General features: G+C 52.4%; 1 protein-coding gene across 6 annotated transcripts in view; it reads left to right on the forward strand.

Annotated features, from left to right (window-relative positions):
* NTRK3 (neurotrophic receptor tyrosine kinase 3) overlaps positions 1-15,321 on the forward strand; it is a 178,058-nt gene that overhangs the window by 680 nt on the left and 162,057 nt on the right. For 3 of the 6 annotated variants that reach the window (XM_042875622.1, XM_042875617.1, XM_042875621.1), the window contains exon 1: positions 100-382. In XM_042875622.1, the coding sequence (XP_042731556.1) occupies positions 135-382 (248 nt within the window). In that variant the 5' untranslated portion in view covers positions 100-134. Of the gene's footprint in view, positions 1-99; positions 383-7,919; positions 7,980-15,321 lie in introns of those variants that run through there. The other 3 variants (XM_042875619.1, XM_042875618.1, XM_042875620.1) reach the window with 2 other exon arrangements.

Consider the following 15,321-nt stretch of genomic DNA (forward strand, 5'->3'; position numbering starts at 1 on the left):
TTTTTTTCCTCCTTTTTTTTTTTTTTTTTTTTTTTCCCTCCCTCTGTCTTTGTTTCCTTCCCCCCTTACCCCCCCTTCCCCTCCCTCCGTCCCCCCTTTCCTCCTCCTCCTCTTTTTTAGAACAGCAATCGGAGATGGATGTCTCTCTTTGCCCTACCAAGTGCACTTTCTGGAGGGTATTTTTGCTCTGGAGCATTTGGGGAGACTATCTGCTTTCGGTGCTGGCTTGCCCTGCTAATTGTCTTTGCAGCAAGACAGACATCAATTGCAAGAAACCGGATGATGGGAACCTCTTCCCTCTCTTGGAAGGGCAGGATTCAGGCAGCAGCAATGGCAACACGAGCATCAATATCACGGACATCTCAAGGAACATCACTTCCATGTAAGTGGGCTGCTCTCCCGTGTGCCGGGCTCCGCTGCCCTCAGCGCTGTGCCATCGCTCGCCCCGTGCCAGCCCCGCTCTCCCTGCGGAGGACAACGATCGGGTTTTTCCCCTTATTCCATCGGGGGAAAAAAAAAAAAAAAAAACACCAAAAAAAATATATCAAAAACCAAGCCCAGCAACAGTTTGGCCAAGGCTTAAAAGGAATGAAGTAAATGGGATTTGATTCCTTAGCGGGAGAGAACAGCAGGCGAAGATGCTAAAGCTGCTGCTTCCTTTAACTGTTTGCTTCTGCGGAGGGAGGGGGGAGAGCGGCACGGCAGAGCCACACACCGCCACACATACCCAAATCGGGCAAGGAAAGCGCGTTGGGAGCCGTTTGCTCTTTTTTTCCCCCCAGACTTTGGATCTAATTAGCGTGTCACTTCTTCACCCACCGCAGCAACGCTGCCTTTCGTGGCCAGGCTGCGCGTGGCTGTGGAATCTGTGCTTTCGCCTTATTAAGGCTTGGGGTTGGAGAGGGGAGGGGGGGGGGGAGGAGGGGAGGAGGGGGGAAGAGAAGCAGAACGGTGCACAGCATCCCTGGGTACCGAACCGCATCCCTGGGTACCGAAGTCCCTTCGCTGTCGCCCTGCAGCTGCGGTGCTGCGAGGGGCTTCGTGCGGGGGGAGCGCTGGGAGCAGCGCTTGGGCACTTGGCGTTTGTTTGCGCGTTGTTTATCTGGAAAATCAACTCCAAGTAGCGAAGCCCACGTTATTCCCGTCTGAAAGGAACGGATCTCCTCCCGAATCCATCACGCCGTGCCTCCCTGTGTGCGTGGATATAAAAAAAAAAAAAAACCCAACCAAAAAAAACTAAACCAGCAAACCCATCCCCATCGCTTCCAATCTGAGCTCCGTATTTTGCAGTACATTTTTTTTTTTTGGGCGAGATGAACTCCGAGCCGTTTCATTATTCTTATGCTAATTGAAATGTGAGCATTTAGGGAAACGCAGCCCCCAGAGCGAGTTGCCAGTGGGAGTTGAGCGGAGAAGAGGTGGAATCCTTTATGCTGGCAGTTAAATGCAGCAAGGTTTGGCATGAGTAATGGAGGCTTATTTATTTATTCTTTTGCGTGGAGGGAGGGTTGCTTTGCCGGGTCTGTTGCGTTTGGTCACAGTGCGATTGCAGCAGAGCCATGGAGTAATTGCGGTGCTTCTTTCGCTTGTCACCTTTGCTGGGTGCAAATGACTGGAGCAGCTTTCCCTGTCCAAGCAGATTTCCAGCCCCGATATCCCCCAGCCATGCCGCTGCCTCCCCGGCAAAGCAGCACTGGGGCAAAACTCATGCAGAGCTCCCTTCCCGGTGCCCCAAATCCATCCTGCGCCGTGGGGTTGGGGTGTTTTGCTCCGAATGGGGAAGTCGGAGGAACTCTTGTGTTGTTTTTTTTTTTCCCTGTGTTCCTTGTTTGTTGTGGTTTGGTTTTAACCCGTTGTGGGGCTGACAGCTCTGGGAAGGTGTCGGTGTGGGTTGTCAGAGGCAGGCAGACATCTGAACTGCTGCAAGAAGTGTTACTGCGTGGGTCCTTTGTGCCCAGAAAATGTCTTTGCTGCTTTGAAAAATGCTGATAAGCAGCCTGCAAAAAGGAGAAGGAGGAAAGAAGAAAAAGACTCAGCTCTGCAACTAGAGATGCTGAGAGAGAAGCCTCTCTGTGTTGGGGGTGAGGAGAAGGTGCCAGGTTTGGCTGGATGCACCCCTGAGCTGCTGCCAGCCCAACACCCTCCTCTCTGAGTTGAGACCAGGTGGGTGCAGGACTGGCATGATTTCCAAAATGCCACCAGAGGCTGAGACAGAATGTGAGTGCAAACTTTACCCAGGAGGTCTGTGCTTCCAGGGGAGGTGGCTTGAGGCTGGTGCATGTGGGAGCAGAGGGATGGGTTGGGTGATGGGGCTGCTTTCCAGTAAAGGAAGAGCTCCTTAGAGCTGGGTTGAACTCAGGTTCATGTGGGGTGTGTGTGAGTGACATCGGGTCCAGCACCCTCCATGCTCAGGAGTGGTGGTCTCTGCTCCACCCTCTTCTGGCAAGCAGGGAGATGGAACACGGGGTGGTGAAACCACCCTGAGCTGAGTGAGGTCTTAGTGATGTCCAGATGAGAGGCTCCGCTTGGTAAGGGGCTGTTGGGAGAGTGTGGAGAGGGAAAGCCTCGAGACAGAACACCATGAGCTGCCTTGGCACGTGCCTCCATATCCACATCAGTGCAGGGCAGTGACCCCTCTGTGCCACCCCACCCCTCCCTGGCAGGTCCCGGGGAGCTTTGGATTATTTTGCATGTTTGTGATGGGTTACAGAAGGGTGCCACCAAAGCAAGGAGGATGGAGGCACCCAGCCCATGGATTCCCACAGCAAGGTACCTCACACTTGGTGCTGTATTGACTTTGCTGCTGCTGCTTCTGTTTTCCCACCTATCCTCCTTCTGGGGAGAGCGCAGCAGTCTCGGGGCTGGGTGGGTTTAGTTTTGGGTAGAATGTAGGGGCCTAGCAGACATCTCATGGCTCTGGGATCCATAGGGCCATGGGGCAGAGCAGGTGGCACACAGCCTTCAAGCAGATCCAGGCAGGGACAGGTTAACAGGGGAGCATGAGATGAAGATGAAGGAGGCTGGTTGGCTGCCGTCCCCTGCCCTTTCCCAGCGAGCCCAGGAATGTCTGATTTTTAGACCTCGTCCCCAGTGATGTGGCTCTGGATGCAGAGGGTCCCACCCAGCCGAGAGCTTGACATACAGCCCAGCTGCAGACCTCCCATCCGGCCTCACGCTGCTGCTTCCAGATCCAGGCAGAACAAGACCTGTGGGGCTGTGCTTAAGCCACGCAGCATGCAGCCAGGGTGCTTCCCCCCTTCGGCTCCCCACCTGTCAGGATTTGGGGATGCTGGGCTCGCCTGTGCTGCCTCATGCCAGGAGTTACCCTGCTGGCAGTGTGGGCAGCGCCTGCACGCTCTGGCACGCTGCATGGGGAAGGGTGGATGGAGGAGTTTGCCATCTGGGCCTCTCTACTCCTCAGCTGTTGCTATGGCACTGCGGAGATGCTGCCAGGAAGGTGGCGGTGGTGGCCTGCGTTTGTCACCTCTGGCTCTTTTTTAGGCAGGGAGATGTGCTCAGGTCTGGCTGCCTCGCTCCCTGATGCAACCTCTCTGGGGAGGATGGAGTTTCTTAGGGTAAAATATACCCTGCAAATCCACCCATTTGGGATATCTGTGCATCCAAGAGGAGATGGATCATCACAGAGCACCAATGGATGTGGGATTTGGGGGTCCGTTTGCTCGCGCACCCAAAGGCGAGCACCTCACTTAGGGTTCTCCCTCTGGGGACAAGAACAGCCCATGGCAGCGTCTGCTGCATCCCATGGGCACAGCTGGGAATGGGAGAACTGCATCAGAGCTGTGTGGGGTGAGAGCTGGGAGCCAGCACCAGTGGTACCCACGTATTCACGCATCCCCCTGGGAGCAGCACAACTTGCTTTGGTGACCCAAACAGGGCTCAAGTTGGGGATTGCTCTGCTTCAGTCCTGCTGTGCTCCATGTGATGCTGCTCTCTGGAGACAAAAGGCTCTGTGTCCCCAAAGCATCCCGTCCCATTGTTCTTCCCACCTCCTGGTCCCTGAGGTTTTGGCTGCTGCAGGATCTATTCAAAAGGGCCCTAATTCAACGCAGCTTTGTTTTGCACAGCCCTTGTTTATGCAGAATGGCTGTCCCAAAGCGAAATCCCTGGGGGGGAGGGAAGCACAGCACCAGGCTCGGAGGATGGAAGAAGGTTCAGAGACGCTTGGGATGAGGAGGAGGGCTGGCATGGTCCTGTTGTCCTGGAGGTGCCTTAAGCTGAGAGCAGTCATCCTGACTGCCAGGGTGCTGTGGGATCAGGTCTGTGGCAGGTGTTGCTCTTTTTTTTGGAGCATTTGAACTTGTGTTGGTGCTTGAGCTTGTTGGGTCTGTGCCCTGCCCTGATGACCTTTCTGCTGGAACAGTCTTGGATGGATACGTTTCCCTGGCACAGACAACGTCTGGGACCTGCTGTACTTTTGCAGCCTGTCAGGCTCTGTGCAGGGGCGGAGCAGAAGGATTTGGGACAGATGTGGTGTTGGGAGAAGTTCGCCATCAGGGCCAGTGCTCAGCTCGCCTTTCTCAGCCATGGCCAAGCCACGTCAGAGCAGAGAACATCAGGCACCGAGAGCTGTACCCCTGGTCTGTACCCTGGGGCACGGGATTTCTGCTGGGCTCAGTTCTTGCTGTCTGTAGGTCTCTGCCCTGCACAATCCACCTGAGGGTTTCTCCAGGGTAGAGGCAGCTTTGTGCTGCTCAGACACCCCAGGACTTTCTTGCTGAGCTCAGCCTGGGGCCTGGTCCTGAGGTGACACAGCTGGGTTTCAGGGTGCATGGGACATCTTCCCAGCCCTCACCTCCCATGGGGTTTGGGGAGCTCTGTGCCAGCTCTGCCTGCTAGCTCCTCTCCCTGCACTGGGAGGATGCTCCAGGGCTAGGACAGGCATTTCACTGGGGAAGAACTAGAGATCGGGGGAAAGAGACTGAGGGCTGACCTGTTTGCTGTTCTTTGGGGCTTAGAGATGTTTTAAATGTGGCTTCTTCTATGCACCCCTCCCCAGCAAACCATTACTGGGTGTCCTTTGGGATCCCCAGAGGTTGCACTCAGCGATGCTCCCCAGCACTCCACCTTCTGCACCCGCTGCTAGGGGGTGCCTGCTGATTCATTCTGCTTGGATTTGGTGCATCCCATCAAGTGGGGTGTGAACCAACTCCTGATCCCACCACGCTTTCAACAGTGAGCATTAATAATGCTTGCAGCTCACCTGTTCAGCATGTTATTTATGGGGCATAGAAGTGAAATAGCAGTAATTTTGAGCTTTGGGCTTCCTGTGGCGGGGGCTTTGATAGGTTGCATGGATGCTTTCAAAGCAGCTGTTTGACAGCAGCTTCCACAAATGCTCTCCTGCATCAAAGGGTGCACAACCGAATCCTTTGCATCCAGAGGCGGACCTTGCTGTGGGTCGTGCACGATGGCAGTGTGTTGCAACCTGAGTTTCTGCCCCGTGCTCCTTCTCTCTGCTCTTACCAGCCTTTCCCCTCCCACTTTTCGAGGGCGGCTGAGCCGCTAGAGGGCAAGCGGCTGCGTGAGACGGCTCGGGTGAGGCTGCAGCATCCCTGCATCCCTCCGGGCAGGTCCTGGCTCTGCACCCTGCTGTGCCGTGGTCCCTCCTGGTCCGACCCTGGGTGCAGTGAGAGGATGCAGCAGAGCATCCTCCCATGGAGCAGTGGCAGCAGCAGTGCCAGGAATGGAGGCGATTTGCAGCTTTTTGGAAGGTGTTGACCCGCATGGAGATGATCTGTTTGAAATGCTGGGTGAGATATGTCCAATAGGGACAGCGTGCAGGTGTTGTCACAGCTTCTGGCTGGGAGTGAGCCACAAGATGTTTGTTCACGTCGCTGTCCGTTTTGCTGATGGGGAAACTGAGGTGTGGAACAGTGCTCCAAGCAGCATGCTGGTGACACAGATCCTTCAGCTGATCTCTGGATTTGGCACAGAGGGAATAAAGCTGCCAGTCCTGTGATATCAGGCAGCCGTGAGAGGTGTCCTCAGGGAAAGCCTGGATGTGGAGGGAAGAGGGCACAGCTGAGAGCTGTCTCTGGCTGCCTGCAGGCTGAGTGCAATGCTCTTTGCTCTTTCAGTTAGCTCTTTCCTGCAGGAGTCAGGTGGAGCCTGGAAGCCTGGAGAGGTTGTGTGGCTCTCCCCATAGACATACGCTGAGGATATCCTGGTGTGAGATGGAGAAAGAGTGCGCAGAGGTGGAAACTGATCGTGACCCAACAGCCATCCTCCATCTGTGGCTCCCAAGAGTGCTACCCACCCCTCTGGCATGCTGGCCGAAGATGAGCCCAGTGCTTCCCTGCTGGCAATGGGCACATCCTGCCAGCATGGTGGAAGGGCTGTGACACCCAGTGGTCCCAAAATGCAACAGCAAACAGGTCCCCAACATCAGAATAGGGATGATGATTTGTGGGTCTGGAAGGATGCTATGATAGGAAAAGGGTGGTGGGCACTGCTTAGAGCTGTGGTTTTGCTCAGAGCTTCACTTCACTTCAAGGAGCAGGGATTAAACTCCACTTGGAAGATCTGCACAGCAGTCATTGCTCTGCTTATGTATAGCTATTGAGCAACCAGCTTGTGTCACTATGGGGATGGGGAGAAAGGGAGATCAGGGATGGTGCAGGTTATATTTATGTGCTTGTGCTTTTTCATTCTCACCACACCACCCTATTCCCTGTCCCACTCTTGTGAAGCTGGGGACCCTGTCCTGTCCTCTCTGTGTAACACCCAGCAGTAGCTCTGGACCTTGCTTGCATGGAAGAGCAGCACTAGGAAAATACACTGCGTTTTTATCTTGTTTCCATGTGATGTAGCCTTTGGGAATCCAAAGCAGAGGCCAGCACTATAAATGCAGCAGGCTTTCCTCCAGCTGCTGCACAGTGCTCTGCTGTAGCAGACAATGGAGCATTAGGGACCATCCCTGCCATCTCCTCCACTCTCTTCTTCTCCCAGCTTCAGGCTGTCTACACGGTGAGGGAAACAGCTTGCTTAACCAAAGCTTTGGATTTGGCACAGCCTGTGTAAGTCCCTCCTAGGTGCCATTCCCAGTCCTATCTCAGCTCCTCATCCCCCTTGCCATTCTGCCTCACCCTCCTGCCTTTCACTGGATGACGCACCCCAGCCTACTGTGCTTCACTGCTGCATGGAAACAGTTCCCAGCAACCTCATCCTCGACCTCTGTGAGGGCCCTGTCTGTCCCTGGGGGGCTGAGAAGAGTGTGGCAGGGCACAGGAGCCCTAACCTGGGCTGTCCAGGGCTGCTCCTTAAGTAGCCCTCCTGGAGCTCTACCCACATGGATCCTGCTAGCAAGTGTTAATGTGGGAATGCTTGAGCAGATGCAGGTGCTACCGGAGACCATATGTACAAACTAGCAGATTTCAGCAAGATATGGAGTCAGGGATGCTGTGTGTTCCTGGCTCCCCAGCATCCCTCCCCTGGGACATTCTCTGTGCCAGTACAGTGTGGCTCAGTGTCACTGGGGATGTGTTCCCAGCTTGAGCCTCGTGGGCTGTAGACATTTCTGTATCTCCAGTAGCCGTCCCAGGATGGGCTTTGCAGTGGGGAAAGCAGAGCAGCACAGAGCCAAGTCCGGGTGAACACAGCAGCCTGATGCTGTCTTGGGAAGGACCGTGCAACTTGCTTTGAGTTGGGGTAGGTGATGGAGGCTGTCCTTGAGAGCAAAACCTGAACTTGGGAAGCATATGCAGGGCTTTTACGGGATGCAAGTGTATGCGTGCCCTGGTTGGGCAGGGAGGGACCTGTCTAAGAGAGTTCTCCATTGGGCTGGCTCATTTGGGGTTAATGGTGCTGTGCAGGGCACAGCTGGGGCTGATTTGGAGGGGGCAGAGCCTAAGGAGGCTAGAAAGGGATCAGCTGGGGAGGCTGGGGCAGGTGGTGGTGGTAGCAGTGCTTCTGGGAAGAGGCTGTGAAGTGCTTTGTGGAGGAGTTGCTGGAGCTCTCAGGTATGAAGCTATGTGGTTGTCTGGTCTCTGGGTTGGGCAGCACTTGTGCTAGGAGCTGTGTGTTCAGTGGAGGTTGTGTGTTTGCTTGTTATTGTCTTTTTGTTCTTGTCTTTTCCTGTTACTTGGTTCTATGGACTCAGTCTGACTCCCTGAAGCTCCAGCTCTTAGCTCCTGCAGTGTGTCTGAGCTTTACTGCTTTAGAAGCCCTGGTCCTTGTGCTCCCCTGTAGGTATGATTGAGCTGTGTTCCCTGATGTTCCTGGCCTGAGCTGAGCTTGGTGTTGCTGCTTCATACTGGTATATATAGACCCCATAACTCACGTGGAGCCCCTGGGTGGGCTGTGCTTGTCCTGCTATGTTTTGTGCTGCCCTGCCCCATGAGAGTATTCCCTGGCTCCAAGAAGCACTGGGAGCAGAGATTTATTTATTCAGAGACTTAATTAGCATCTTTAAATATTAAATAGTAAACAAGCCGTGTCTAGCGGGATCAACATTTACAAACAGGGATTTTATTTTAATTTTTTTTCCACCCCTCTCTGGGACGTGCACTTGTGTTGCAAGGAGGAGCAGCTGTGTGTGAGCTGGGGAGGGATGAGCCTAAGGCGCTACTGGGGGGAGGGAGCAAGCAGCCAGGAGGGCTGGGGAAAAGGAGGCAGGGATGCAAACGTGCTGGGAGGTGTCTCAGGGTACTGGAGCATTGTAGTGCAAGGCTTGGAAGTTCTCTGCAGGGCGTGCAATGCATGAGGTGTGCTGAGAGGTGGGGTCTTCTTGGGAGCAACAAATTGCAACCAAAAGGTGGTGGTCTCTGCATGGGGAGGTGTTTTGCAGCTGATCTGCATGCCATTATCTCTGCAAATGGAGGCCTGCCTGTAGCAGATTACACTGGGGGTTATTTATTGGCAAAGCGCTGTGCAGTTTTAATTTTTCCTTTTTGCTTATTCAGGCTTTAGCTCCAGAGGAAAATAGCCTGGGGTGGCTATGAAATGGATTCTCTCTGCCCCATTAACTTATTCAGTGAGTTTAATGGGCCTTTTTTCTCTGAGCCTTGAAGCCATCATTAAAAGGCAGAGATTTATAAAAGCAAAGATACTCCTGAGTGTTAGTCAAACTTTGGGGCAGAGGGGTGGAGGCAGCAGTTGGTGTGGGATGTTGTGTGCCTGCTGGGGGCACAGCTGTGACATCGTTTGGGCAAGGCTCAGTGCTCACCTGTGTCCTGAGTTCTCCTCCCTCTGCTAGAGGAACCTGTCCTACTGCAACCCTTGTGCTGAGCAAGTCAGTACTGCAACAGAAGCGGGCTCTGTACAGAAGTTAGGCTTGTAGTCAGGCAGTTGTGTCTGTGAGTCTGGAGAAAAACAGAATCTGGAGGGTGGCTGGAAAAAGAGCCCAAGATGCAATGCCTGAGTGAACCCCTTCTCTGTGTCCAAATGCCACAAAGTGTTTCAAATGCATTTTTTGCAGAGGCTGCCTTCAGTGTGAGCAACTGATAGCGAGAGGAGCAGGAGAGGGCTGGGAGCAAAGCAGGATGGCTTGAATTGTTCCTGAACTTTAAGTCAAATGTGTGTAGAAAATCTGGTCCTGGAGGCTTCTGGCCTATTGCATGTCCCCAGGTGCCTCAGCAGTTTGTGCTGATGGGAGGATTTTACAACGGGGTGGAGCAGAGAAAACTTTTCCCATATCTTTCTGTATGTTTTCAGTGCTATATTCTCCTTTCTATATTCTGTCATTTGAGCCTCTGCTCAGGTGTAATCCATGCATCTCTGCACTCATCCTGCTTCTAGCACTGGGGAGCTGAGCAGCAGCACTGCAGCATTGGGACTGAGCTCTGAGCCCCTGAGGGTGCTGTGGCCAAGATGTGATGCTGTGAAATGGGAGGATCCCTGGTGCTGGCCTGTCTGTAACCTCCAGAGCAAGGGGGAGATTGGTGGCAAATCCAGCTGCTCCCATGTGCCTCTCTGGGTCACGGTAATTAGCAAAGGAGATGCTCATTTCCCAATAAGCACCAATAAAAAGGACTTCTCCCTTGTGCCTGTAAATTCTTGCCTCCTCAGTGCTGTTACCTCCTGTGTAAATTGCTGCTGACCCCATAAATCAGCTGTGCTTTGCTCCAAGTCCTCTTCGAGTGCCCCTTTCCTGTAAATCCTCTGTCCCATCAGCAGTAAATCCTGAGCCCCTGTGCAGCTCCCTGACCTGGGGGGGCTGCAGGGATGGGCTCATGGAGAGCACTGCTCCTCCAGGACTGCATTAGTTTTTGAGATGTAAAAATAGCCACAGCAAAGAGAAAAATCTCCATTATCCCTCAAGTGCTCAGGGTCATCTCCTGACCCAGCTTTGCCATGCCCATTTTGTTTTCTCTTTTTTCATGTGAGCACTGAAGGAGTTGCAAGCAGTGGAGTTTCCTTACAGAAACGGCCATCTGCTGGGGTGCTGCTGCTGCCCCATTGCTGAGCTCTAGCTCCCAATGAGCTGCAGGGATGGCTGTGCTGTGGTTTTTTTCCCTTGTGAAAACCTGGGGCAAGGGGCGAGGCACAGACCTGAACCTGGGGGTGAGCAGGAACCCAGTGTGGTGCTGCCAGCTCAGTGCTGCAGACTCTGTTGTTTGTGTCTTTGCTGTGGTTGGAGCTGGTGGCAGAGCAGGGTCTTTAGCATGGACAGGTGTTCTGCTGGGTGCACACAGCTGATGCAGAGCCGTGGGGTCGGTATGCCAGCTGCTGTTAAGTTAGGAGAATGCTGAGCATTGCTGTGTGCAAGGGCTTGGAGAGCAGGAGCTGGGTGTGTACAAGCAGAGCTGCCTTCCTCCTAATGAGCAGGAGCAGCAATCACCTTGCAGTCAGACACCTGAGTTCTTTCCCAGCTGCTCGAGGCTGGTGCTGCAGCAGGATGGGGCCGCTGGTGCATCTGGGGATGGTGCTCTTGGCAATGAACTGCCTCCATGCAGGGTTTGGAGGCTTCCCCTTGGCTCCCCACTGAGCAAAGCAGTAGGGAGAGCTGATTAACCTCTGCTTTCCTTATTTGTCCTTCTGGGGATGTATCCACCGGGGTCATTTGTGGCTCAGTCCAGTCTGATTCAAGATAAAGGGCAATGCTATGGAGTAAAGTAGGAGGGTGATGCTTTGGGCACTAATAAACTGTTCAGCCTCTTGGCCACGCTCTGCACTGAACCTGGGTTTGACCCAGCTTGCTCTATCCTTCAGACCTTTATCCTGCTGCCAATTGTGCTTTTTTCCCTATTTTTTTTTTTTTCCCCACTCCCAGCATCTTATGACTGAGGCTGGTTGTGTGTTAACACTGGCACGTGGTACCTTGTGAAAGCTGGAGCAGATGCATGGCAGCAGCACAGGGATGCTGATAGAGGTGGGGAAAGCAGGGGGCAGCGGAGGAGAGCAGAGGCAGATTTTTAGAAATCCATAGAAATAGCAAAAAATAAATTTCCAGCAAACACTTCCAGTCCCACAGTATTAAGAAAGTGAAGCACTAGAGGATAAGGAAAGCATGAGCAATAACAGCGGGGATTTAGGAAGAATAAATCTTGCCAGACAAACCTGATTGCTTTTTCTTTTTTGATGGAATCACAAAATTAGTGGCTGAGCAGAACGTGGAAATCCTAATATATTTGGATTTAGTAAAGCATTTGATATAGTGTCTTGCCAAATCTTACTCTTAAAATTAGTTTGGTTTGCCTTGGATAGGATGCTGCTGAAAGGAGGGGAAATAGGCTGTAGGTTCCTGAGCAAATAGTGGTGGAAAGAGAAAGAAGAGGGGGGGGAAAAAAAAGTCCTTGGGGTGTTCAGGTTACTGTGGGAGGAGACTGGGGTGGATCTTTGCTGGGGATGAGGGGATGGTGGCTGGAGGTGTCCCCAGGCTGCAGCATGGGTCTGGCACCTGGTCACCTTTGCCCCTGTGCAGCATGGAATTGTCAAGCTGCCCATTTCACAGCTTGTTTTTCTGGCTATTACTGAAGAAGTGGGGAAAATATTCAGTGTGGCTGTTGGAAAGAACATCTCTGACCTGTGGAGTCAGGCACGTCTCCTCAGGGAAACCTTCTGTCTTGGAGCAGCTGGAGAAAGCCTTGGGGGGATTGGGGCCATCTGATGGGGGAACCTCCTGCCTGGGGCTGTGATATAGACTAAAGGCATCAGTGTGCTGCCTCTTCGGTAGTTGTCTGTGAATGTAAAGATACTGTAGGGATGCAACATGCTGGGACATGGTTTAGTGGGCGTGAGGGTGATGGGTCAACTGTTGGTTTAAGATCATCACCGTAGAGGTCTTTTCCAACCTTAATGATTCTATGTTTGCAGCTTGCTGGGGGGAATGTTGTGTTGTGTAGGGAGCTGTGGAGCTGGGAATAGCTTCTGAAAGATGACGGGACTTTGATTCAGTGCCCCTTGGGGGGAACACAGGGTTTGTTCACCTCTTGCATTGCTCCCCACCCAAACCCAAAGCTAAGACCACTCATGGGATGTTTTTTTTTGTTTTTTTTTTTTTTTTTTGAAGCCAGGCAAGGTTCAGGAGGTATTTTTAGCTGTTCTAATTGTGGCAAATAAATGCCATTTTTACTTGTTGGGATTGAGCTGCGGATAAATCACAACTAGTTCTAATGATGATAATTACCGGATTTCAATATTTATAGAAACGGGCGCTTCCTTCGTATCGGCGGCTGCTGCTGTGCTCTCACCTTCACAGATCGAAACCTTGGCTCGTTATCACTGCAGCTATTTATTTACTTGCACATTTTTAACCCGTGGGTGGCAAAGCAGGGGGGATGTGGAATGATACGGGCTTACTGGGGTCGTATCTTCTGGGCTGAGGATGAGTCAGAAGCATCTTCTGAGGGGCTGCTGGCTGCGTGCTCGCTTTGTGGGCGCCCTTGAAAGATGGTCCAACTGTGCCTGGCAGGGCTGGAACCCCCGAAAGGTGGCTTTGCATATTTTTGCATATGTTAATTCCGAAAGTTGGAAATATTAGGTAAATAAATGCATGTGTGGCATCCCGTCATCACACCTGAGCTGGGAGAGCCACGTGGCTGCCCCAAGCTGTTCCTATCCTGTGCATCCTCGTGGGTATCTGGACCCTTGCACCCAGCAGGTTGGGAGCTCCCCCTCCCCACAAGGTGTAGAAAAGATTCACTTACTCAATTTGCTATCTCTCCAGCGCCACATAAGCTGTATTGATAAATTAATCTTATATTGTTGTGACTAAACAGCCCTGCAATTTTTTACACTGTGCAGTCTAATCTGCCTTGACAGCTGTATTATTAGTTTATATTTGTTGTAATCTTATTTGCCGTATATCGGCTGGGGCCGAGGCAGCACTGTGTTGTGTGCAGGTTCTGGGTGCTGCTGGTGTCTAAGGGGCAGATGGGATGGGCACAATGGGGACTCTGGGTGCCCAAGGAACCAACCCTGATACACTGCTCTTCCAATGGATAGGTAATATCAGCTTTGGGGCTGAGCCAGCCTCATCACGGGAGGTGCTGCTGAGGTTTTTGTGGGGCAAGATAAGGATGCTGAAAGAGTGAGTGTTGGAGAAGTGGCATCTTAAGATGGACTGCTGGATGATGGATAAGTTGTTTATCTGTGCTTCAGTTTTTTTGGATGATGGGGTGGTGTATGCTCCACTTCTGGGGTCAGGACTGTTGGGATGGTGTGGTGGGAAAGGGGCTGTGGGAGCAGGATTAGTGTGGGGATATGGGGCTCTGCACTGGGATGAGGACAGTGATGAGACATAGTGTCATGAGATCACGGTTTCAGTGATGTGATGCAATTAAAGGATTGCAGTTCCCTGTGTTTGCTGTTCCTGGTCCACACACAGCTGGGCTTCAGGCTGGATATCAGGAGGAATCTCAGAAAGAGCAGCGATGCATTGGCACAGGCTGCCCAGGGAGGTGGTGAGGTCACTGTTCCTGGTATTCAAGAGCTGTGGAGATGTGGCACTGAGGGATGTGGTCAGTGGGGTGGGTTGGAGTTGGACCTGGTGATCTCAGTGGTCTTTTCCAACCTTTGCAGATTTGCAGATTGCTTCTTTGCTTTGCAAGCAGGTTTGCATGGCACTTGTTGCCAAAACTGTGGAGCAAAATGTTCTGGGCTGGTGCAGTGATGTTTCTGGGAGCAGGGAACAAAGAGGTTCTGGTATGCACTAAGATGATCAGGGTGGGAAGCACTTTTTTTTTTCTGCTGCTTTGTGCTTTAGGTCTTGAGCCTATTAAATCTGGGCCAGAAATGACAGCATGCATCACTGGAGCACTGGCTCCTCTTTGCAGCATCTGTGACCAAGGGTATGTGGCTCAGTAACAGCTCAGCCCTTTCTTCTCTCCTGTGTGCAGTGCATTCTTCTGGGAGAACATGTAGGCAAGGCTGAAGGTGCACATAGCTCCCAATGTTGATGTGCTTCTTGAAGCTTGAGGATGCAAAGTGTTGATTTAGGACTTTAATCAGGACTTGTGCCCAAAGGACAAGCAGGATCTGGCAGCTCTGTGCTAAACTCAGCCTAGCATTCACCCCATGGATGTGCAATAGTGCATCTCAGTACCATGATGGCACTGCCCATATGCTGCAGGACCAAGGCAGAGGGGGGACATGCTGTGTGGCAGACTCTGAGGCTGCTCATACAGCTGATGCACGAGGATGGAGATGAGAGATGGGCAGCATCAATGTAAATGTAGGAAAAACCCTGCTGCAGGAGATGGATGCTTGGGGAAGCACCCAGCTCAACATCTGCATCCTGCTCATTGCCAAGCGTGCAGAGGTGCTGTGAAACGAGCTTCATGCGTGGTGTTTGAGGCAGGGATGTGGCAGCAGATCCTGTGCAGCTTGGGATAACTTCCAGCACAGCCAGTTCCTGGGCACTGGTGTCAACTGGGAACTGCAGGGAGTTCTGGCTGGCACTGCTATGTTCCACCCATACTGATGAGACCATTTCCATAGCAACTACAGAATTTTTTCAAAAGGGAGATAGGGAAAAGATGTTAAAAAAAACAAAAGCTACCCAGCTGCAAACTGCCTTGGGCAGAAGCTGTTGGTCAGCAGGTGTGATGCATTGTATGGGAACTGCTAAGTCACGGCCTGAACCTCTGATTGATCACCTGAGGTGAGCCATGAGTCAGCCAGAGGAGCACAGGTGAGGGCAATTCACCTGTGCTACCGGAAGGGGTGGAGCCAGGCTCCACCCCTCCTGGACCTATTTAAGAGCTGGCTACCAGAGGGGAAGGATCTCTTCTGGAGATCCTCCTCTTTGATATCTTCTAGTGAGCTCAACCCAAGGGTAAGCTCTTCTACTTATTCTCTTTTGTGATCCTTGTTTGCCTTACTCTTTTGATTATATTGCAATTATAACATCTTGGTTATACA

The sequence above is a fragment of the Lagopus leucura genome, unplaced genomic scaffold (genome assembly GCF_019238085.1).
Source record: "Lagopus leucura isolate 7727_CA_CO unplaced genomic scaffold, USGS_WTPT01 Super-Scaffold_100015, whole genome shotgun sequence".
NCBI lineage: Eukaryota > Metazoa > Chordata > Aves > Galliformes > Phasianidae > Lagopus > Lagopus leucura.